The sequence below is a fragment of the Periplaneta americana genome, chromosome 17, assembly GCF_040183065.1.
Source record: "Periplaneta americana isolate PAMFEO1 chromosome 17, P.americana_PAMFEO1_priV1, whole genome shotgun sequence".
In the NCBI taxonomy this organism is placed as follows: Eukaryota; Metazoa; Arthropoda; class Insecta; order Blattodea; family Blattidae; genus Periplaneta; species Periplaneta americana.
In genome coordinates this window covers 21976067-22002422 of record NC_091133.1, presented here as the reverse complement: position 1 = coordinate 22002422, position 26356 = coordinate 21976067, and the positions used below count along the sequence as shown (strand labels likewise).

At 35.2% G+C, this 26356-nt stretch overlaps 1 protein-coding gene across 6 annotated transcripts in view; it reads left to right on the top strand.

Moving 5' to 3' along the window:
- Window positions 1–26356, top strand: part of LOC138692622 (zinc finger protein 541) — a 1853746-nt gene that overhangs the window by 1740660 nt on the left and 86730 nt on the right. For all 6 annotated transcript variants that reach the window (XM_069815665.1, XM_069815669.1, XM_069815666.1 and 3 more), the window contains one exon: window positions 7767–7977. In XM_069815665.1, the coding sequence (XP_069671766.1) occupies window positions 7767–7977 (211 nt within the window). The remainder of the gene's footprint in view (window positions 1–7766; window positions 7978–26356) is intronic.

Here is a 26356-nt window from a genome sequence, read left to right as displayed (position 1 = left end):
GTATTTTTAATCAGATTCTTCTTATGTAAAACTCGTCATCTGCCGCTAACGACATCAGTCTGCGTGTCTGCATAGTTAGTGATTGTTACCTTTATTACTTAACAGGTTGTCGTAGTTAACCAATGACTAGTAATCGCTTTTCAGACCGGAGACCCGACGTCAGATTTTAGCGGGCCGAATTTAAATTTTATTTTTTTAATGCGGTGTTTAACAACTTTTCTCAGAATACAGGATTGTTTCCGATCTCTGATAACGAATTTGAATGCCGTCATGTGCGTCAGGAATCACACTGACAGCTGAATTGCGGCGAGAGTTGACAGACCAATAGTGAGCGATTTCATAATCAGAGTGCACGGTGTATCAAAGTAGCAGTGCCCAAGAAACTCGAGCCTTTTGAGAGGGTACATAACAACTCTTTCCGATGCCAAGTACAGTTACGTGAAAATCATAGGAGCCTGCAAAAACGTGGTTCGTTATTTCCAAGAAAGGCATCTTGTGTATACCTAATAAGACTGGCAAAGCTCGGATGGGATTAATTCCAGAGTGGGAAAACCAAGCAAATCCACCTCTCGTTACAAGTCGCCGCACCCCACGAGATGATACAAATTAATTCCATTCGAGCTTTACCAATATTATTAAGTACACAGAAGATGCCTTTCTTGGAAATAACGAAACCTCGTTTATTGCAGGCTTCTTTTCTTTTCACTTAACTGTACTTGGCATCGGAAAGGGTCGTAATGTATCCCTCCCAAAAAGGCTAGATTTTTTTGGGGAATTTCTGCTGTGAGTCGCCGTTCACTCTGACTATGAGATCACTCACTACTGGTCTGTCACCTCGCGCCACAGTTCAGCTGTCGTGTGACTCCTGACGCACATGATGTCATTCAAATTCGTTATCAGAGATCGGAAACAACCCTGTACACCTTCTTTCCCTGCCATCGTTTTCCTTTCTTCCTCATATTATACCGTAAATTTGTTCTCAAAATAGTCATTCAGTCTTTTGAATAGGCGTCCTGATTTCGCACGTTTCAAATTTTCCATTCACTCGATTTTATTTTAATCTGTATTCTATGACATGGAATACGTGTTCAAGAACACATTTTGACTTTCCTATTGTACTAGACAAAAAGACAAAATATTGTAATGATCTAAAAATTAATTTTTGAGTGTTTTACATAAGCATACATTCTCAGTATCTTTGTTACAGAAAAATCGTTTCTGCAATGCCTTCAATGTACAGCAATAACCTATCTCCTGAAATATTGGACAAATTGTGTTTACATTTGAGATCTTCGAATCAATTCATTTGGGAATTATGCATATGAAATTTCGTTTTAATGAAGTGTGGTGCGTTTTATTTGAAAAAAAAAACTGTCAGAATATAGCCGTTTCCTGAAAATTAGTTATAACTAAATAGTCCGTAATTTACATAAGGTTATTTGAAAAAATGAAATGATTCAGACAATATGTCTCCAAGAAAGTTTCTACATAAAAATTTATTTTTACTATTATTAACATAATTGGATGACTCAACATAAAGTCACATTTTAAGATAAGCATTCTAACTTATCTGAAACGCCATATTTTTCAGTTCAATAAATACCCACGTCCTTACTTTCCATGTTTCTGCTCAGACTGCAGCTCATGTCAAAACCATTAAAGTTTTTTTGAATAGTACACAATGTTTAAAGTTTCTTCTCATGGACTTCGTCCATTTAATTCTGAACCTAAACCAAAAAAATATAGGCCTATATAAGAAAAAATTTGAGGGTCCACAGATATCTTCCTAAATTAATTTTTAGGATTGATATATCCCTAGTCATTATGAAAGCAGAGCAGGAAAGGGGATTTATTTCCTGTAAATAAATAATTATTTTCTACACAATTATTCCTCGAATTGAAAACGTCTTTAGTAACAGAAAGTTAGAGCTTAAGGATATCTACTCAAGTTACTTCCTCAAATTCACCTATTTCTAGCCATTACGGAAATTGAGTAGCCTATGTTTTCCTCAACAACCTCTACTTTTAAACGTTAGTCATTCTGAGGAATTTTATAAATATGCTTTAAATTAATATTAGTCCAGTGATTTACAACAAAAGGAATTGGTAACTCTTTGAATGAAATTTATAAAATAAATAGTAACTTGGTTGTAAAATCATTTACTTAAAAACTTTAGGATGATTGTCCTGTTTCCAAATTAAAAAGAAAATGTATCCTTACATCTAGTCCAACTTCTAGGCGACCTCTGGGTATATTTTCGCATTTTTTAAATGTGTGCGTGGCCGTTTTGTCTCTATTTTTCAATTCTGTGTATAAAGTATGTCCAGTTGCGTTAGTACTGGTTTATCTGAACTTCTGTTTTATTTATCTGAAAGTTTTTATCGTACTACCGACCTTAAAACTCTCATCTTTGCCGACTTTTTCCTTCCTCTTCTATTTATTCTTCGGGACGTGAAATGTATTAAATATTTTCGGCTCTAAATTGTTACGATCATCTCTTCTTTGGTCGTCTCCTATCTCTTTTTTCTCCCCGTTTTGTTTGGCGCGTCAGAGTTGCTTTAGAGATTCTATCATCTGTTAACTTATTCATTCTATATTTTACATCAAATTCCTCCTCTATATATTGGAGGTCTGATCCATTTCTCCTGTTTATAGTTCTTATATTTATCATATAGGCCTAATGTTTTTTTTTATAAAATCTTGTATACCAAATCACAAATGTAAGATCTTCAGTTAGTATTGTCTTAGGTGCCTTGTAGTCATCGTCTCAAATCCCTGAGCCGTATGTGAGACTAGACACTCTCATGGTATTAAACTTAATTATTCAGTCTCTCTCTTTGTTGTTTTTTCGGTTCGTCTTAGAGTTCCTATAATGTAATTAAACTTATTTATATTTTCATGACATCAATTTAATTAATTCAAGAGATATTACTCCTAAGTAATTGAATCACATCACTAGTCTTGTATTTACTGCATTATTCATAATAGCTTTCAGTTATCGTTTTTGTGTTCCTTTGATGTCATATATGCAAGTTACAGCTTTCGTTATATTGTTCATAAAATGGAATGTTATTTGCAATTCATCTTAATTTTTAGCCAGCAAAGTTTGATCATAAGAAAACATCCTTTTTCTACCAATGTGCTTGCTATTTTAATGTCTTCGCCTATGCTATTTTCTGTCATATTTTGACTATTTAACCAAGATAAATATTAATATTAATTAGGAGTCACCCTGTGTTACTCCTCCTAGAATATTAATTGATTTATTGTTCGATTTTTAATCGGTTATCGTAAATTAAATAGATATTGGCATCATATTCTCTAATTTGAAATGCGTGTTTTCAGCTTTTTACTTTCTCAGTAGTCCATGTAAAGTGAAAGTAATATGGTGTTTTTAAATCTGTCTAAATTTACACAGAATTGCATGTATCCAGTAGCTATACCTGATATAAAAAAAATACATATTTTTTTTTCTTTGCCTATACAAATACTTCTTCTAAAGTATTTAGACATACTGTATATAGACATAATGATGCAGGTAGAGTATAATTTATCATTATTGATCATAAGAAAACATCCTTTTTCTACCAATGTGCTTGCTATTTTAATGTCTTCGCCTATGCTATTTTCTGTCATATTTTGACTATTTAACCAAGATAAATATTAATATTAATTAGGAGTCATCCTGTGTTACTCCTCCTAGAATATTAATTGATTTATTGTTCGATTTTCAATCGGTTATCGTAAATTAAATAGACATTGTCATCATATTCTCTAATTTGAAATGCGTGTTTTCAGCTTTTTACTTTCTCAGTAGTCCATGTAAAGTGAGAGTAATATGGTGTTTTTAAATCTGTCTAAATTTACACAGAATTGCATGTATCCAGTAGCTATACCTGATATAAAAAATACATATATTTTTTTTCTTTGCCTATACAAATACTTCTTCTAAAGTATTTAGACATACTGTATATAGACATAATGATGCAGGTAGAGTATAATTTATCATTATTACACATAAATAAATTGTCTTTATGTGAAATCAAAGACATACTAAAGTCTGTCCTCTCTTTGTTTGGATCCTAACGTAAATACTACCCATATGCCATTGACTGCAAGACATTCTGCTAAGAGAAAATTAGAACCATAATACTACAATATGTCAAACATTCTTGCGCTGGCTCAGTAGTCAGATCTCCGACCTATTACTCAGGCGGTCCGGGTTCGAGTCCCGGTCAGTGACACTTGTGACGGACAAGGTCGCAGTTGGGGTTTTTCTCGGTGTTCTCCCGTTTTTTTTCCTATAAATTATTAGGCATTTACCTTTCTGCATTTCGTCATCATTCCATTCCTCGGCTGGCGACGTACGGAGGGGGCTGGCCTAGTAGGCACGAGGGAAGTTGCCTGCTCGAAACCTAGGTACGCAGTGAACCTTAAGGCTGATGCACAATAAACCGGGAACGCAAACAAGAACGAGAACGGAAATATTGTTAAAATGTATTTAACATTATTTCTGTTCTAGTTCTCGTCGTTTCCGTTCCCGGTTTATTGTGAATCAGCCTTTAGTGTAGTCAGCCGGTGTGGGTTTGGGGATGCGCCTAGCTTGAGGGTTAGCGCAATAGATCGTACAGGTCGCAGTGCTAGGCCATAGTGCCCCTCCTCCCGTAAATTCCATTCCATTCAAATGTGTCAAACGGTATATCATTACATAGTTTTGGTCTGGTTTGTACAAGTCTGGTTTTGTCGGGTAAATTAAGTTTGTTTTGTTTAGATTGGGATCCATTTTAAGAGTAACTGGAGTAACAATTCAGTAGAAATCAATTTTTTATCTTTCTTTTTACGTAAGTCGAAGTTCCAAATAAAATTATAAAATCGATTTGTCTCCAAAAATATTCATATTAGCATAATTAATTATCATTTACCTAATTATATCTCCAATCGAAATATTCTTCAGGTAAAAAAAAATCAGGGATTCAAATATGTATTGGATGCGTTATAAAATTAACCTAAACGAAACCCATTACAAAATACAGCAAGATAGAATTTTCTCTAACATTTAGATTTGAAACAGAAAATGATATCGGTTCTGAAAAATCGGAGAGAGGCTCGTTTAAAACATCAAATCGTATATTCAAAATTTGTTGCTCGCCACAAATGCTACGGAACTTGAGACGCCCTTTGTATTCGAGGATGGTCTATTATTTATAGTCAAATAATTTTCTTTTTATTCGAGAGGGAATTTCCGCAAATGATTATTAAATGACTAATTTATTCACAAGTTGTTAGAATCTCTATAAAGGACTAACATCTTTTCACATTTCTGTCAACTTTAAATGTTGATTTTCGTATAAAAATAGCAATGTAGTGCTGGAAGCGAATATAGCATAGAAGAGGTGTATCACAAAATTAATGCGAAACTAATTACACGCTCTATTTATTGGGGACAGCGAATGAATGCATTTTATTTACTATAAAGAAAACGAAAATGTTCTTCTTTTGGTGCATAGTAAATGTTATAATTTGTCTAATTTCTTTTGAAAATAGTTAAAGAAAATAATACAGTAAGCAGAAATATCATTAATCACTAAAAGGAACTGAATTTTTCTGAAACACCCAGAATGTATACTGGGGACATATGACGTGTCATCTCGCGATACATTTTTTGTTTCATGTCATTTACGTTTTTGTACACATTCCTTAAATCATGTTTCATTAAACTTTTATATCTTTTCTAGACAGTATGATATATTACAACCAAGGTAATAATGTTAGGCTATATTTGTTCAGTAACAGAATTTCTTGAACTTATTTCACATCTAATTCGGATTTTCTGAAACTCCATTATTTTTGTGCTTTAGCGTGACATTTTTTTACTTTTTAACTTTGCTCTAGAATATGCCATTAAGAAAGTCCAGGATAACAGAGAGAGTTTGGAATTGAACGGGTTACATCAGCTGCTTGTCTATGCGGATGACGTGAATATGTTAGTAGAAAATTCACAAACGATTAGGGAAAACACGGGAATTTACTTGAAGCAAGTAAAGAGATAGGTTTGGAAGTAAAGTATATGGGTCTCGTGACCAGAACTTAGTACGAAATGTAAATATAAAAACTGGAAATTTATCCTTTGAAGAGGTGGAAAAATTCAAATACCTTGGAGCAACAGTAACAGATATAAATGACACTCGGGAGGATATTAAACGCAGAATAAATGTGGGAATTGCCTGTTATTATTCGGTTGACAAGCTTTTGTCATCCTGTCTACTCTCAAGAAAGCTGTAAGTTAGACTTTATAAAACAGTTATATTATCGGTTGTTCTGTATGGTTGTGAAACTTGGATTCTCACTTTGAGAGAGGAACAAAGATTAAGGGTGTTTGAGATTAAGGTTCTTAGGAAAATATTTTGGGCTAAGAGGGAAGTTACAGCAGAATAGAGAAAGTTATACAACGCAGAATTGCACGCATTGTATTCTTCAACTGACATAATTAGGAACATTAAATCCAGATGTTTGAGATGGGCAGGGCATGTAGCACGTATGGGCGAATCCAGAAATGCATATAGATTGTTAGTTGGGAGGCCAGAGGGAAAAAGACCTTTGGGGAAGCCGAGGCGTAGATGGGAGGATGGCGGGCTTATGTGAGGACGGCAATGAACCTCCGGGTTCTCTAAAAGCCATCTGTAAGTAAGTAAGTATGAGATTTTTATGTTAAAACCGTATAGAAACATAATTCCAAACAATTACTTTCAAATAATGTTTAAGTTAGGATTAAATTCAATCTCGAAAAGAAATCGCTATTCACCATCATCATCATCGTCTGCACTACAAATATTAAATATGTGATCTGTTGCGACTTCACTTAGTCTAGGACTGGGCAGCAAGAGCGGATTCTACTCTCTCTCGGGGAGCCATATGATTTCTCTTCATCCCCTTTCTTCCCCGCCGAACATCGCGCAGCGTTGATTCAGTGACGGATTAATATTAAGCGTCCCCGTTTAGAGTCTGGTTCCGCTCCCGATGCCCAGCCCTGACTTAGTCCAAGGTTTACTGGGAGGACTCACATCTCTCTTGTGCTTTTATTTATGCGTCAGCACAAGAAATTTATTACTATTCATTCTCTTTAACTGACTAATTCATCTCCGTCCTATAATTTACTACAATCTGGGTTATCTCATATATGTCAGCCGTAAAGTTATTTTTTAGAGCAGTCTTCGAAAAATTTTAGAAATGGCATTTCTACTACCGTTGGCTAGCTTCATTGCTTTTTATTAACTTTCCAATTTCGCTGGCATATAGAAACAACGACCGTCACTTTGTGCAACTTAATTTGAGTTTCTTTCCTAGTCTTTCCTTTGAAAGTTTATCCATACCGTCACATGTGCTTAAAATGTTGATTTTGTTAACGTTTGTGCCATCTGTCTTATTCTTCTAGTGAAGATTATGAAATTAGTAAATTCTTGGATAAACTTTGTCGACGTTAACTGTAAACTTGCTTGTAGACAGACAGTACAGTATTTAAAATATGTAGGATTGAAATAATTGTTTTGCTTCTCTGCGTAGAATTTGTATTGGTCTTTTTATTTGACCTACTTTTGTAAGAAACATGAATTGGACAACTAAGTAAAGATAGCGAGGGGTATATTAAAGCAAGCGCATTTGAGAGTCTTATATAATTCGAAGTGAAAATGCCGGATATACTTTGATAAAGTTCTTAAATTTCGTTTGTTGTTCCCTTATGTAAGTGCTTTATTGACTGCCTTTGCAGGACTCGGAGTCCAAGAAGTGTGAGAAGAAAGAAGTATCGGGACCGCCCTTGCAAACCGCCAGTATGAGTGTACGAGCCCTCATAGAAGAGAAGATCATACAGAAGCGCATCACCAACCCCCAACTGCAAACACCCCTCGCTCAACAGCAGCAACAGCAACAGCAGCAGCAGCAACAACAGCAACAGCAGCAGACTCATCTAGCCTATGCCAGTAAGTAAACTTTGATTTACAAGATCATTAATTGGTGTCTGGGGCCTTCATCATAAAGTGAAAGCTTTAATTATAACAAAAAATTTACTTCTTACGTTTAGTTCTATTACATATGTATTAATTGTACAGTCAACTCTGGATATAATGAACTCGGTTATAGTGAACATTTGGCTATAGTGATCCTAAATCATTCGTCCCGACCTGCATACTTAAAAAAGTACATTAATATTTTCGTTTATAGTGTACTTTCACTTCGGTTATAGTAAACCTAAAACTAGAACTTCCCCAAGAAAATGTAATTTTAAAATGGCCAAAATGGTAATTTAGGAAACCCTTTGTCCTATAAACTTCCAAGAATATGTTCAGAACAAAATCTCAAACCTTCTACTCCTTAAGTGCATTGAAAGACAAAGGGTTCATTCAGCTTCCTGGACAGTTTGAAACATGTTAAAGAGAATAGTGTACGCAGTAAGGGATAAAGGAAGGATTAGTTCTGTTTCCTTTAAAAGAGGTTATTAGAAGAATAGGAAGAGAAAGTGTTTTCTTTTGTAAAAGGGAGTAGACTAATGACCAAATGGTAAATACAAGAAGGATTACAGTATAATGGTTCTCAACCCTTCCTCCCGCATCTTTGTAAAAGTGAACCCGGGGAAATTCCAAGGCCGAGTAAACAGTAGTGGGAAGAGGTGCGAAATCGATCAGTGCCTACTACCTACATGGCCAGATTAGATTCAAGTTTCGAACTGTAAACATCAAGCTGTCGAAGCGTGAAGTGTTTAAGTTGGAAGATAAAGAGAACATTAGTACTGCTATTGAACTTGATCTGACCCAAACGGACATTAATACTGAATGTATAGCAACGTAAGTAGTATAAAAACAGACACTTCGGTTTTAGTGAACCTCGGATATAGTGAACGAAATATGCTGGTCCGCAGAGGTTCACTATAACCGGAGTTGGCTGTAATTAATACGTCACGCTTTGCATCTACAGTACACTATTTATAAAGTCACATGATTAGTATTTTAAGATATTGAGAAGAATATAGGACAGTTTGGTGACCTATTTTAGTAAAATAAAGCAATATACAATTTTTCAATCATATGACTTATCACTGTAATATTACTTAATGATAGACGTACCTGAAAAATGAACATGAATTGTAAATGACCTATTTTAGGCAATAATAAATACTTTAATTTTCAATTTAAGATTCCTTAAGTGACTGACTCCGAACTTTGTAACTTATATTCGCGCCATCCCTGCCACCGCTCGTGTTAGCACTCTTTCAATTTATTTTCTTAATTTTTTCTTTTTTCTTATTTTATTCTTTATTTACTTTCTCTTTATATGAAATCAAAATTAAATTATGTAATGATATAAAAAATCAAACTTGACATTTTTAGTTGAAATTGTACCTTTCCAAAAACGCTGTCATTCCGCCATTCTAAAACCTTGTCTGTCCGTTTGTGTACAGTGGAGTTTCCTAAATTATATGACGGACTTTTTTCACATTCAGTCTCACGAGGGAACTGTCCCAGGTCGTGTTGCATTTAATGAAAATGTATAGGCCTACTTAAGCTCATTTTCACTCGTTAAAAAACGTGGTGATAGTCGTTCGTTTCTCTTTTTCCTCGTTTACGAAATATGACTAGAAAATCATTGCTACTTATACCGCTTCTTGCGCGCACTCTGATCCTTATAGCTCCTCGACACCATACCACATCTCTCGCATTAATGCTCTAGTGAGTCAATTTGTTTTCTCTTAAATCTCATTAATGAAGTAGTAGTGAAATCCATGACATATTTCACTCATTCGTACACCGTCCAAATCCATAGGTATGCAGCTGGAAGTCTAGAAATACGACTGTACATACTTTGCTTCCAAGTACCGAAAGGAGAATTTGGACCTAAAGTAAAACAACGTGTAGACAGTCATAAGCCATTTAATGTCGTAGTTGATGCAAGTAGTTCCGGTAAACTCACAAAAAAAAAATCATGTGGGAAGATAGTTAAGAGGTGTACTATTTCTCTCGGATGTTACGGAAATGTATCAAAATAAAAAAAATCGTGTTTTTTACTTTATTTTTTTCTAAATAATGTTGAAAAATATACTCTAAGAAATCGTTTAGTGCTAGGAATAATTAAAAAAAGAGGTATGGCTGTAAAGCCGTTATATAGGTCTCTACAGCATTGTAGGCTGCTATGCATAGACATTTCGCTAGCCCGCACTACGAGCGTGATAAACTATCCCCGGCTATCGAGTGATTACTTGTACAGGATTCATATCATATCATGTCGCTAACACTGGTTTATGAATACGAAAAACGTTAGTTCGCTGATCATCCACCGGAAGTCCGCGCTAAGAATGTCTATGAATAAGGCCCACAGAGTTTAAAGTACGTTTTACAAGCAGAGGATACAATTCCACAGCATAACTCACAAACTTGGAGAACCATGGAACTTCACTTTGGTATTATCAATACTCAATAATTAGGCTATCTCAGTTGACAAATTGCATACTTGATCGTAATTTCGTTCGCCCAGCACATGTCGGAATATATACTGGGAACCAATGTTGAGAACAAATAGGCTACAATTTATTTGTTCTGTACATTAACATATTAAACTGAACTGTTGTGTAGGGTTGAAATGCTCAGAAAGAGCAAGAGATAAATTCTAGTACGAGGTATAAATAGTAACTATAGGAGGAAAAGATCCGCTTAAATGTACAAAACAATATGTTTTTGCTCATTTTTTGTTGTTGGTTATTTAATTCAATGCTTTCTTACTTTGTTAGACAACTCTGATCTACAATACGCTGTTAATAAAGTAAAATTAAAGTGAATTTCCTGAGTAAAAGTGCTTTTTAAGCAGGTTTAATTGTGTTAAGCTCGATAATTAATAGCCTAAGGCCACAGTGTTGTGTCTGATCGTTGATATAGTAACATACTTATAACAGGTTTACATAAATTTAACCATGCGCGATTATTAAATGCATACTTGTTATTTTAATATTATGTAAGCTGTATAATGCAATGTATCGAGCAGGTTCTAAGAAGTATTCTTGTAAATTATTCTTGCCTCACATGCATGTAGATAATGCCTTTATTTCTCGTTTCTTGTGCTAAGAATATACTCCAAGAGCTAAGATACAAACTAGGAGTTTCATTCACCACAGACAATCTCATTTTAATGTAATGACCGTGGAATCGGTTTAATAGTGGTAAATCTGATGGTACATAAAATACATGTTAATATCAGTTGTACTTCATTGCTTATAGTGAAATACAATTTTCTTCGTTGTGGTTAGGGTAATGTTATGGCTACAAATCCAGGAAGCTCGAACTGGTTTCAATTTGTTGTAGAAAATTGGAGATTTATCTCACCTACAAGGACTGCATATTTATTTTCTCTTTACTCCTTGACCACATTGTGAAATAACCCCACTCCTGATGAATATCAAGTCATTATGTTGCAATAAAAAAATAAAAACAAAAAGTACAAAAAAAAAACAACAAAATTATTTGTAATCAATCAATAGGCTATTTAAAAAAGTAAAACATCGAAATTATTTGTTACATTAAGATACATAACTTAAGTATAGCCTATTATAGTAGATGTTAGAGATGAACAAAACTAATTGCCGCTCTCGCTCGCTGTGTTTGTTGCATTTGTCTTTCGAGTCTCGTCTCGTCATTCTCGTGCGCTTCGAGTCTCGCTCATCATTCTCGAAATAGCATATTTTGGTCGGCGTTGAAAGATTTCGTAACTTTGAATAACATACATCATTGAAATAAATAACATTATAAATGTTTAAATCAGACAAAAATACAAAACAGAACAGTATCTTAGTTATCAAAATGTTCTGGTTGTATTATATGATATTACATATGGTTATATAAAAAAAAAAAACAATTCTCAAATAAATTTGCATTTCTAGGAAACATAAAACATAGTGTTAATATCTTTTTACTTGAGATTGCACACTTGATCTCAAACATATGAAGAGAAAATTCCTAGCCTTTTAATAAGGGCCTAGTAATTAAATAAAGATTTGGGAACGGATTATTATACACTGAAAGGTAGAGATGATGTTTCAAATAGGCTACTTGATTGTTTATACATATATAACAGTTTCCAAAGTAGATAAAAGTTCAGTCAGGTATAAACAACTGTGGCGATTCAAGGCTGCTTAACGTTCGGGACTTCGGGAGCGATCAATTTCGGCGTCTCGAAACACTCACAAGCAGTCTTTACGTCAATGACGCGACCGACGCTACGTATAGAACATTGTCGTGCGGGTTTTCGGCTTTGCGGGCGCTGTTAGTCTTGCTTTCTCGATCGTTGTTCATCTCTTGTAGATGTAGTATTTTTAGATAATGTTCATGTCATTCTATGAAATAACTTACAAGAGATAAAGTACAAGGATCAGTGCACAATAAATATAACATAAAACTGTTCCTAATTAATACCAAAGACATTAATTTTCTTGGGCACTCTCCTATCAGAGCGACAAAAAAAAAAAGACACGCTAGAAAACGAAACAAAATTTCAGTATTTGGAATGTGATATTTCTAACAATAAAAACACATTAATAAGTTGAATAAATGTCAGTGCTTATTTTAAACTGTTTATAGAAACTAAAGAAGTAAGACGCGGAAATGCATAAAGAATATACACGATATAAACCATGAGACTTACTAAGTACAGACTACTTAATAATACATTTTAATATACTTTGTAGTTTTTTTCGCACTTATTTTTAATATAATAAAATATTATGTTTCTAACATGTATAGCCATTGATTACCGGTTTCATCATAATTTAAAAATCTGGGCTTCAGAAACAAACTATGGACGTTCTAGGGAAAGCATACTTGATAATATTGTAGAGCTTCCTTCGCGAAATACCGCACTTCTCTATATATTAAGACATTAAGTGGTGATTGCGACCAACCTCGTTTATCTAATTACAGTTTACAAGTGACTTACTTTTATTCACTGATATTAGCTGTTAGCTGTCAGCTGTTCTGTTAGCTATTTGTTCGTGCTCCGTGACTCTTCTCATTCCTGTCTGGCCACATTTTTACACCATACTGATAGACGACATTAAGATATATGGATCATGTGCGGAGACTAAGAGGAAGGCAGAAAATAGGAAAGATTGAAGAATGCTGGGTTTACAGTGAAAGACCTGCCATTGGGCAGAGAACTATGAATGAATTAATTACATCATACGAACTAGGGAGAAACTGCCTACTGATGGATGTAGTATCACATCCTAGTATATACAGTCACGAAGCTCAATATGTAGTAAATATGCATCCATAGATAGTTGCTAACCACTAGGATCGCTACTATCGCCTCATCACAGATAATGCGAAATAGTACCTGCACAGTCTATTGTTCCTAGTACCCTCATAAACTCAAGCTTCGTGACTGTAATACTAGACTGTGGTAGTAGGGGTGGTGGTGGTGGTGGTGGTGGTGGTGGTGGTGGTGGTGGTGGTGGTGGTGGTGGTGGTAGCTTTATTTTGCCTGACAGAGTTAAGACCATAAGGCCTTCTCTTCCATTCATCCAGATTTTAAAGAAATACATAAAGAGAATAAACAACATAAAAGTAGACACCTAAGGCCGGATGTACACAGAATCAGACGCGACGCTGCGCGGCTCTTCGCGACGCGATGTTTTGCTATAATGTTTTACAACGTTTCGCGACAGCTTAACACTGTCTTCTCGCGACAGCTGATCTGCTGGCTGTATGGGTTTGGAAAACTGGCCTAGGCTAGAAAATGGCGTCAGTGAATGAGGACAGTCTGTATCAGAAATTCCAAGGACGCCTAATACTCCTAAATATCTATACAGTTGAAAGCGTCTTAAAATTAAATACTAGTAATATAGTGCACAGACGTCATTTTGTATGTTTCCAGGCTTCGAGACTTTGGACCCGATACAATAAGTTTACTGTGCTTGTACTATAGGTTGTTGACTCGCTGCAGGTAGTGAAAGGTGGAGATGTGTTGAGTTAACAACGTTGCTATTTAGAGTATAGTACGGTAGTATGGGGAAACGCACAGATATGGACATTCTGAAAGTAAAAATACATTACACAATGACAATGCCAAAAGAATGTGAAAAGCATTTATTCTCCTGTCTTTTATAAGCATTTGTGTTTAATTATACACAGTGTTAATGGTGGAAATAAACATGTAGCAATTTTAATTTCTTCATTTATCCTATTGGTCGTCTTTAGGAAGTGCAGTTACAGTACCGAATTGCAATGTACTACAAGATACGAGTAAATTTTCAGTGTCTCAAACGTAAATCTTTTTCAGTTGTCTACCAAACACAGTTTGTACTGTGAAAAGATGCGCTCTACGTCGCATGACTTTATATGAGCAAAACGAAAAAACCTAACATCATTGCAGTCTCTAAGATGCAGTCCTTCATTCTCGGGTGGCTATGTCCACTAATTTGCTGTTTATATTACACAATGCTCCATATCAGTTATTTTTACATAAAATTAATTTCCACTTCTGTTTTACCGTTCACTAACCGGTGTATGTGGTGTCTTATTAATTCTCTGCGTCATTTCCTCAACTAATTTGAGGGCTTCCGGCATATCTTGCTCTGACTTTTCTAACCGTGTAATAGTTTCAGACACAGTTTCAAAATAGGTTTGTATGAAAACCAAATTATTCATCAGAACCTTCAAATGCAGAGCGTTTTCCTTTGCGTATTTGTTGACATCCATTCTACAGTACCCCCACCCACTGTACGCTTTAGCACTATACTCAGTACGCCACTATGCAGATTTCCCACTGAACTGCTCTATCGGGTCCGAAGTCTCGAAGCCTATTTATGACTATTACACGAGCCACAATAATTAAGAATATATTAAATCAATAATAAGTAATAGTAGAGGGCAGAGAAGTAGGCCTACTAGAAATTATCTGTAGTAATGTCACGAGAGGTCTGAGATTTATCTGGGAAATCTCAGACCTCGAGTGGCATTTATTAGGACTATTTCGTGAATAAAATAAAAATGTTAATAATATATCCCTAAAATTCGATCACAAAATGTTAATAATTGTTTATTAACGAATACTTAACCTATTCAGAAATTGTGAAGTTGAAATACTTGTAGATGAATATCGATTACTGCAATAAAGAAATTCGATGTTATTATTCAGTAATGCCAATTGCGAAATATAGGTTTAACTATGTTAATTACATGTACTGAACTTTTCTCTTATTATTATAAGATAAATACATTTTCATTATCTGCTGAAATCATAATTTAATTTAACAGTAATAGTGGGGACAGGTATATACCAATGCTTATGTATTCACAGCGAGACATATTGCTACACAGTGAAGCCATCTCTGTATAGATAGACCTAATTAAAACACGAATTTTATTACGCCATACGGAAGGCAGTTTGGTGAAAAGACATTATTACTATGCAAGGTCATTGGGTTTGATATGCGATGGTGTTACATAAATTTGAACATCTGACTTTCTATTAATTGTTTCACTTCATTCACAAAATACAAATTTTATAGGCTACTTATAGGTTATGTTACCTGTCGGAGCAGGACCAATGTCAGCTGTATCTTATTTCGACCGTTACAATCAGTGCTACACGAAAGCATTTTTTATAGCTCGACAAACGCATTCTCGCTGTAGTGTGTAACGGAACTAAAGCTGCAAAGTGTGACTGTGATTGGTTGGAATTCTAAATTTCATTACACTTCATTGGTCGAAAATGGAATGACGTCATATAAACGAAATAGTCATTATTAATTATTATTTATCTGGTGCTTCTTATTTGCAATTTCCCCCCCCCCCCACATTTTAGAAACAACATTATTATCGTGATATTGTTTCAAAGTGGGATTGTACAGAACGTATCTTTCCTGTATTAAAACAACTAATTTAATTGTATCGAGCTCCATTATGGATAATGTGCACTACACAACAACAGTATCTGTAGATAGTGGAAGCGTGCAATCGTGAACGTGACTAATGACGCATGCGCAGTGCACTGCCGCTATCAAGCTCAAGCAGTCATCCAATGTTGTCCCCTCGTGTCTGCTCGCGATCGTCTCGTCGTGTCTGATTTTGTGTGCACCCCATTATAAGAAATAAATGGGAGACAAGTACTGTACCATTGGACAAAATGTTGCGCCGCACCGCGTCTGATTCTGTGTGCATCCGGCCTAAGAGATTACATGAAATAAAGTAGACAATGACTTATAATCAAAATCAGTTACATAAGATAAAACAAGGGGGATATATACAACTTGTAAGACGTGGAAATTGCTAGAGATAAATTCGGCGTTTACACATACCAATATTAGGTACATAAAAACGTAATGAGAATATAAATAATTTGGATAATAACGAAATCACTTGAAGTAGAATATACAGCGTATGAATACAACAATATAAGCGGGTTACAAGGCATAAGACACTGCATAGCGAACACGTAAGTTATAAGTGATTAAGTAAAATAATAATAATAATAATAATAATAATAATAATAATAATAATAATAAAGAGAACTTGGTCATGTGAAACAAATTATTTACACATTTCTGGAAGAGTCTAGTTCTGATCAGTAAAGATATTTCTAAGTAGAGTTGACTTAAAGGCTGTTTATATTGAGAAAGAAGCAGACTAAAGAGATGTTTGATGATATAGTATTACTAGTACAAGGTTATGTTTTGAACGTGTGTCACGGTTGTGATGGGATGTTAGAAGTGTGAAGCGAGAAACCAGGTAAATAGGTGTGGAATTATTTAGAATTTGATACAGCAAACAGAGTGAATAGACTGAGCGTCTCTCTCGTAAACGAAGCCAACATAATTGTAAGAAATACTCGAAGACATGATCATAGCGACGGCTGTTAAAAATGAAGCATTATGAACACGCTGAAGTTTCAATGACAATTCAACACTAAGATCACTATACAAAACGTCACAGTAAAGTAAGGCATCATAGTGTCTGTACCAAGATCTGTTTCAATTGAGAAGGAAATAAGTATTTTAGTCGTTTCAGTGAATGCAAAATCGAGAAAGTTTTCTTACAGATATATTTTACCTATGCATTCCAGCTGAGATTTGAGTCGAAGTGGAAACCCAAGCGTTTAACTGTTGTAGCTACTGAATGGTATGATAGTATTGTTTAGAATAACTGGGGAAAGTGTACTGGAAGGAATAGTGAACGGGAGAAAGTTTGAGACAGAAGAATATATCAGATGATAGATAATATTAAGATACATAAGCGGAGACCAGGAGGAAGGCGGAAAATATGGAAGATTGGAGAACGCTGTATTTGTAATGAAAGTCGTGGCCTTGGGAAAAAAATTGTGAGTGAGTGAGTGAACTTTACAGTCGATCTCCGTTACTTCTCTCGACGTATCCTGAACATTTCCGAACGCACGCACAGATTAGGAACTTCACATAGTCATATTTATATTCATAAAAGAACAGAAAGAGGTCAAAAAAGGAGGAAAGGATAAATAAAATTGGTGAAGATATAACAGACGACAGAAAAATTGGCTGCATTTATAAACTGTACTGTTTAAATATCTACACGCAATTCATTTTTGACAAATTTATATAAAATAACTATATGTATGTTGTAATCATTTATAGTAATATTTTTCTATTTTCGAATACAGGCATTTAAACGTGACATAGACGTTAAACTAGATTTTACATTGATTCACTCAATCGTAAAAAATGCATTATGAAAAGGATTATAATGCTACTACTACCTGAAGTACATTAAGGCTCTCTTTACTAGGAGTAGTGACTTACTTGCCTAACCTGGAGGTTTTTTCGGACTTTAAATATTGTCAAACTAAAATTTGACAATTATACGTATAATAATTAATTTATCTTAAGTATAGGAACCTGAAGGTATACTATGTTGCCTATTTTATTTATCTCTTCGTCATGAAAGCAGAAAACAATCACTAGGACAGATTTCGAGTTCATGGTCATTTTGTATTTTTGTTTTAAAATAAAGACCTGTTAATATTTTACTAATTTAGATTTTTTTAGATTTAGATTTAGATTTTATTTAATAATAACATATACATAAAAACGTTGCATTAAAATACCCCGAAAGAGCAAAGCTCGTGTTCGGGGACAGTTCCGTTACATAGATATACATACTTTGTAGACAAAATACTTAAGAAAGAAGCTCACATAAAGATGATAATAAAATTAGTAAATAATAATACTAGTAATAACTGAGTGAAAAAAGAGACGATGTTGAGATTGATGGATTAAAATTAAATTATTATTAGTAGTATAATTAGTGCAGGTCATGTTGATATGGTAACCAAGATAAAATAGAAAAATACACTTAGGATAGAAATAAACTTGTTTTACAATACATGGTACATAATACGTATACAGGGAAGTCTGTCATATAAATTTTTAATTCTGGATCTGAAAATTTCATTGCTTAAAGTAGTCAATTCTGGATGAAATTTTATTATCGAATTATATAGACGTGGACCATAATTTTTACTGTGTAGTAAAGCAGCAGATGTGAAATATTTAGGTTCAACTAATTTAAGAATTTCATTTCGACTTGTATTATGAGCATGTGGCTGAGCTACAAATTTCATTCTATTTTTATGATAGAATTTCATTAAAGAGTATTTATAAATTTGGTCAATTCTAAAAACATTCAATTCGGAATGGATCAAATTTGTTGGATAATCCAGTCGCCTTTTCAAACAAATTTTGATTATACGTTTTTGCAACATAATTAGAGGAAAAAGAGCAGTTTTTGTAATGCCTCCCCATCCAGTTATACCATATTGGATAACAGATTCAACTATAGCCAAATAAACCAAACGTAATACATGAGTAGGCAAGTAGTGGCGAAGGTTTACAAATTTGTAAATTATTTTACGTATCCTGTTACATAAAAAGGTGATTTGTCTATCCCATTTGAAGTGCTGATCAACAATAATTCCCAGGTATTTCACATCTACAGATTCTTTCAGGCAAGGGCATTTACAGGTTGTAGAGAAGAATTTCGAGGGAAAAATTGTTCCGGGGCCAGGTATCGAACCCGGAACCTTTGGTTTAACGTACCAACGCTCTACCAATGAGCTACCCGGGAACTCTACCCGACACCGAACCAATTTTTCCCTCTATATCTACAGACCTCAAAGTGGGCTGACAGCTGTCAAGCAACCAACGTTGAGTGCACACTAACTCTGTGTGACTTAAATTGGGGCTTTCTGTTAACGAACAGTGACGTGTATTATGCAAATCAAGCTTTCAGGTCTAACTCCCTGTAAAGTTGATTTGAATAATTTCGAGGGAAAAATTGTTCCGGGACCAGGTATCGAACCCGGGACCTTTGGTTTAACGTACCAAAGCTCTACCAACTGAGCTACCCGGGAACTCTACCCGACACCGAAGTTATACCTGAGTTATACCTGAAAGCTTGATTTGCATAATACACGTCACTGTTCGTTAACAGAAATCCACAATTTAAGTCACACAGAGTTAGTGTGCACTCAACGTTGGTTGCTTGACAGCTGTCAGCCCACTTTGAGGTCTGTGGATATAGAGGGAAAAATTGGTTCGGTGTCGGGTAGAGTTCCCGGGTAGCTCAGTTGGTAGAGCTTTGGTACGTTAAACCAAAGGTCCCGGGTTCGATACCTGGCCCCGGAACAATTTTTCCCTCGAAATTATTCAAATCAACTTTACAGGGAGTTATACCTGAAAGCTTGATTTGCAGGTTGTAGAGAGTTTACAAAATGAGTTGTGGATTATTAATTTTAAATGAGAAAGTGATTTCAATTTGTTCAATCCAGAGACTGTTAAAGAAAATGGCACCAAAGTAGTTTTAGTTATATTTAGAGTAGCAAATTTGCATCAAGCCAGTTTTTGATCAAATTTATACCTACATTGGCATGTTTATAAGTGTCCTCCCAAGTTAAACCACTGAAAATCACCACCGTATCATCAGCGTAAGAATAACAGGAGCCATTATGTACTTTCAAATCAATGTTTAGTAAATCATTAATATATATTAAAAATAGAATAGGACCTAAAATTGTTCCCTGAGGGACACCTATATCAATATTTACATTTTCACTGATATTATCATCAATTTTGGTTACCTGGGTTCTTTTGTTTAAGTATGATTGAAATAACTTATGCGCAATACCCCTGACTCCTATATAAAATAATTTGTCCAGAAGTAAACGATGGTTAACCGTGTCAAAAGCTTTCCTTAAATCTAAGAAAATCCCTAAACATTTAGAACCGTTATCCAACTCCTGCATAATTTTACCAGTGACTTCAATTATTTGCGTCATCCGTAGATAATTTATTTCTGAAGCCATACTGATGTTTGGACAGAATTTCAGATCAGTCATTTCAGAAAGGACTTCGGTCCATTTTTTGATAGTCAGTTAAAAATGCTATTGTATTCTTCATAGAAGAAATAACATTATTCCATGCGTTCATTATGATGTACAGAAGCTGCACAATTTTCACAGGACAACTGGAAAGGCCCCATTTCTGGAATAGGGCCACTTTTATGGAGATCTGATTGCTGTTATGATTTCGGACTAAAGGCCTTTCTAAAATGACTGATTCAATTATATTTCATATGCATCATTTCGGAATAAGTTGACTTGTAGGTAGTGTATATGAACAGAATTCGTCCAGTAGTTTAGGATAAACAGATAGTCAAGCATACCCGAAACCACTTTTTCTATATCAGTGACACTCAAAATGTTCATTTATTTGTAATTCTAGGAACCAATTTTCTTGGAGCATCACGTTAGTTTCAAGTACTCGTAGTACTTCTTGAAATAAGAAATTCAAAGCATAAGACTTAGAAAAACTTTTTTCGTATGAGGAGGGGAAACCGTTACACTTGAAGCAAAATATTATCTGCTTTTGTTTAAAATAATTGTGTTGTACCATAGATATAAAAGTTTGGCAACTTGTAACGTTTTGATCCTGCAGTTCGAGGCTGCTCTCGGATATGAGTTCGGGTGCCCAGGCTGATTATGTAATTGGATTTTTACCTAGATTTTCCCAACTATAAGACAAATGTCAGACAATCACTTGGCGAATCCTCGAACTCATCTCGCCAAATACCACCTCGCTACCACCAATTCCAAAGACGCTATGCAATAGTTCAGTTGATACAGCGTCGTTAATTAACGATTAAAAAGAATTATACCCTACACTAATTGCTATAAATCGATGACGTCGTCATTAATTTCCCCTTTATAACTCTGAAGTTTGAACATTGACATAAGAAAAGTAACAATACCCAATCATTCAAGATGAAATCTTCGAGATCAGTAAAGTGGTATTCCAAATTGGATAAAAAATCAAAAATGCTATTGTATTCTTCATAGAAGAAATAACATTATTCCATGCGTTCATTATGATGTACAGAAGCTGCACAATTTTCACAGGACAACTGGAAAGGCCCCATTTCTGGAATAGGGCCACTTTTATGGAGATCTGATTGCTGTTATGATTTCGGACTAAAGGCCTTTCTAAAATGACTGATTCAATTATATTTCATATGCATCATTTCGGAATAAGTTGACTTGTAGGTAGTATTTCTATATTGTAATTTTTTAATTTCAGAGAAATAAATATAAACGAAAAGAAAATGTTTCAAGAATGAGTACAGGAACACTGTGATCATAGGATAATCGAAAGTTTGACAGAAGACATCTGCCGCACAATCTATTAATGAAATTAGATGTCTTACTTTCGTGGTTATAAAATGCCTTTTGTGTGAAATACAGAAAAAAGAAGTTTATTTAGGTTATGTACACAATAGAAGCATTTATTTATGTGTATATACTGTATGTATATATTTAATGAACCGCCACGGTGGCTCGGTACTAGCTAGCTGAGCTTATAAGCCAGCAGACTCAAGTTCAGATCTCATTTCACCCTGTATTTATAACTTGTGTTGATCGAACCCATTGCCCACTGTCCAGTCAACACAGGGGTTTTGTCCGGATACTCCGGTTCCCTGTAACATCCCAACAATTCTCCATAATCATCGTCATCAAATACGAGTTTAATATGTACCCACCGCTTGTGGTGCACTCGGGATAGTCCCAGACGAACTAATTGGCCTACGATTCTCGGCACTAGTGACATCTAGGAACCAGCTCGTAGTCATGGCGAATAACGACAAGTTAAGGGTCCTGCTTATAAACAAAAAGGGGAAGTTCAAGGAGATAAACTATGAAAGAGAATGACATTAGTAACATGGAAAGCAACTGAATTTTAAAATGAACGAAAGGTATAGGCTAATGAGAGAGTATTGTTACCTTCCCGACGCCATTTTAATATTTTTACTTTGTTATTTAACGACGCTGTATCAACTACTGGGTTATTGGGTGTCCATGAAATTGGTGATAGTGAGGTGGTATATGGCGAGATGAGGCCGAGAATTCACCAAAGATTACCTGAAATTCGCCTTACGGTTGGGGAAGACCTCGGGGGAAAAAACCCAACTAGATAATCAACCCAAGCAGGATTCGAATCCACGCCGGAGCGAAACTCCGAATCAGTTGGCAAACGCGCTATCGCCTGTGCTACACCAATGCCCTCCTTTTTAATCTTACCTCGAAATAAAACAATCTTGTCTTCAGTTTTATCGCATTTGCTATCACAGCTGCTATGAAGCGTAAACACGTATGTCTATTTTCTTGTACATCCATGAGGATATTGAAGAAATCATTGATACATTTTATCTCCTAATATTTGTCATAATGTTGTGTTCATTTATGACTCCAGGATAAAAAAGGGAGGGTAAGTCACGTGACAGGATGACGTAGATAACCTGTCTGGCGTTACTTACGTCCTGGAGAAGCAAATAATAGCTCATTTGCAACTAAAAGTACGATGTGTAGACGGAAGTCTCTTGCTTTTGGACTACACGTGTGTATGAACAAGATCTCAACCGAGCTGACGCCAATGCTTGTCTTGGAGATGACAGATTGATATGTTGTAGACTAAACTCACACTGAACATCTCTGGATATTTGTCACAGAGGAAAGAGAAGATGGGGGACAAGTTACACAGAGGAATATTTTACATGTCTTAAACAGACGGACCGATTGATGGCTTTGATGGAATAAGGGCTCAACCAGACAGATAGATAAATCCGACGTGACGTATGAGTCCTTGCGGACTAGCCAATTCCATTCTGTCTTTCCTTTCTTCTTTTTCGTCTTCTATTCTTTCTCTCTTTTCTCGTTTCTTTCTTTCTCTCTTCGTTTTTCTTTTTTCTTCCCATTATGTTTCTGTTCTTCTAGTTTTTTTCTTTTGTTTTCTCTCTTTTCATGTATTTTGTACTTTCCCGCTTCCTTTTCACTCTTTCTATTTTTTTCTTTCTTGTTTCTCTTTTCTTTCATTTTTTTCCTTTTTTCCTTCCCCTCCTATGATCTTTATCTTTTTTCCTTTCCTTCTCTTTTAATTGATTTCTGATTTTAAAATATCGTCATTACACTTTTAAAATGCTTTGTAACAGATTCTCTTATGATGTTGTCAGTGATATTTCCGTTTAAATTAATTTTCTTGAACATACACATACAAACGATGTTGAAATGAAACCATTTTCTATGCACCCAAACAGTGAAATACACTCTAGTTCTTTGGATAGCATACAGAATTGTTTTACAATACAAAATAGTAAGATACTCATGTATGAATTCATTTAAAAATTGTATGAAATATGTAGATGTATATAAATTAATTGAGCACATTTTCACATAACTTACATTTTCATGAATTGTAATCATTTATAACATTAGTTTCGTACTCAATAGTACCGACATTTAAAAATTTAAATATATTTAAAAATATTAGTAGTTCATAATGAGATTCTAAGTATTGTAAAAAGAAATACGTTGAAGGGAAAATTTTAAAACCAATATTATTTCAATGGACATTCGTCCACCGTAAAAGATGGAGCTTAAGACCAGTGACAGCTAATTCTTTGCCTGTGTAGTTATTTGTAATAATTCTTCTGTGTTATAGGTAATAAAACTTAAACTGTAGTCTCAAGGAAAACTAGAAGTAATAACATCTTGTACGTAATTAACTATTATCCGGAAATATTAGTTTTCCTTGAAAACGAATTACACTATTGAATTTGTAATTTTCTCCTACGAAATAGAAAAATCGTTATAATTTGTTAGAATTAAGTCATCTTTTGTGTTATTAATTTCAAATTAAGATTTATTGATATTTTACTAAAAGTTGTTTTACTTCATACCCATTATTCAGGAATAAATTAACACGTAAAGAAATGGGCCGCCTAATTTTTGTAAGTTCCATATGTAACGCGTTGCGCATGTGCAATTAACAAGAGCGCCTGTATATATCCTACTTGTGCGCAGAAGTGTGAAATTTGTTGACTGCATACAGGTGGACTGCGATCAAGATTACCCTATTACTTTTCTATGGTACTGTACTTACTAAACATGAACAAAATCCGTCAATTGGTCTCTCTATACAAAGAGGTAGAATGCATGTCTAGAACCATTTTCTCGGTATCAGGGATGTTGCAAACGTGAGATTTTTTTTTTTTTTTTGCAGTATCACCATGTTATCTCCTATTTTATATAACGAAAAAATAAGAAATGGAAACAATTTGTCGAGTTCAAGAAGAAATGTCAGTTGTCTGAAGGTGTTGTCTCTTTCTTGACAAATTCGACGCATATCTTGGAACTCCATTGTTTTTGGTGAAGAATGGGTAGAACGGAGAAAAATTCTCTCTGGCACCGTGACTCGAACCCGGGTTTTCGTCTCTACGTGCTGACGCTTTATCCACTAAGCCACACTGAATTCAAATTTTGATGCCACATTGAATCCCTCTCAGTTTAAGTTCTACCTCTCTGTTCCCCTTTGGTGGCCTACCCTGTATGTACTGTGACACAGAATGTGTGACAGAGGCACAAAGTCCAACACTATGTACAGAGGTGCACTCATTACGAGTGACTAAGTGGCCGGGGTCCGACGGAACAAGGAGCCGTCTTGAATCACGAAGGATTATTTATGCTTATCATATTATTATGATTCACGGAAGTACATATGATATTTTCGTGCAGGAATTCTGTATTACCATATGGTGAAGAATGGGTAGAACGGAGAAAAAGGAAAACAGAGAGACAGATCTTAAACTGAGAGAGATTCAATCTGGCATCGGAACTCGAATCCGATGTGTCTTAGTAGATAAAGCGTCAGCACGTAGAGCTGAAAACCCGGGTTCGAGTCCCATGCCAGAGAGAATTTTTCTCCGTTCTACCCATTCTTCACCATATGGTAATGCAGAATTCCTGCACGGAAATATCATATGTATTTACTTCGATACATCATAGTAATCCATTCTCTTTGCTCCTGCGGTACATTATAGTCAGAATTATTCCAATATTAGTTTAATATTTTATCTTCTAATAGTAGTTTATTCACATATTAGGTTCCCTCGTGGAAACATGATTTTTGTTTTCGTCTAGATTGTTAGCATGTAGTTTTTAATATGATTGATTAAAAATATTGTTGTTGTTTTCTAATGCCAGGCGTTTGACAATAAAGTCATTTGACCTCTTGCACTCCAATATTTTTCAAAGATATTATCATGGCCAGCCACTGAAGCACAGATTTTGAGGTGTTCCGAATCCATTTCTTGGTTTGAATTGCACAATGGGCAGTTAGGGGACTGATATATTCCAATTCTATGCAGGTGTTTGGCCAAACAATCATGCCCTATTACCAATCTAAATGCAGCTACAGACGATTTTCGTGGTAAATCGGGAATTAACTGTGGATTTTGATGCAGAGAGTTCCATTTTTTCCCTTGAGATTGTGTTATCAAATTTTGTTTGTTGAAGTCTAAGTATGTAGATTTAATAAATCTTTTCACAGAGTAATACGTAGATTTAGTAACAGGTCTGTAAGTAGCAGTGCTGCCCTTATTTGCTAAAGCATCCGCATTCTCGTTTCCCAGGATTCCACAATGGGATTGTATCCCATTGGAATACAATTCTTGTCCACACCTGTGGAGTAACGGCCAGCGCGTCTGGCCGCGAAACCAGGTGGCCCGGGTTCGATTCCCGGTCGGGGCAAGTTACCTGGTTGAGGTTTTTTCCGGGGTTTTCCCTCAACCCAATATGAGCAAATGCTGGGTAACTTTCGGTGTTGGACCCCGGACTCATTTCACCGGCATTATCACCTTCATCTCATTCAGACGCTAAATAACCTAGATGTTGATAAAGCATCGTAAAATAACCTACTAAAAAAATACAATTCTTTTATTGAGTGTTATTAATTGAGAGAGCATT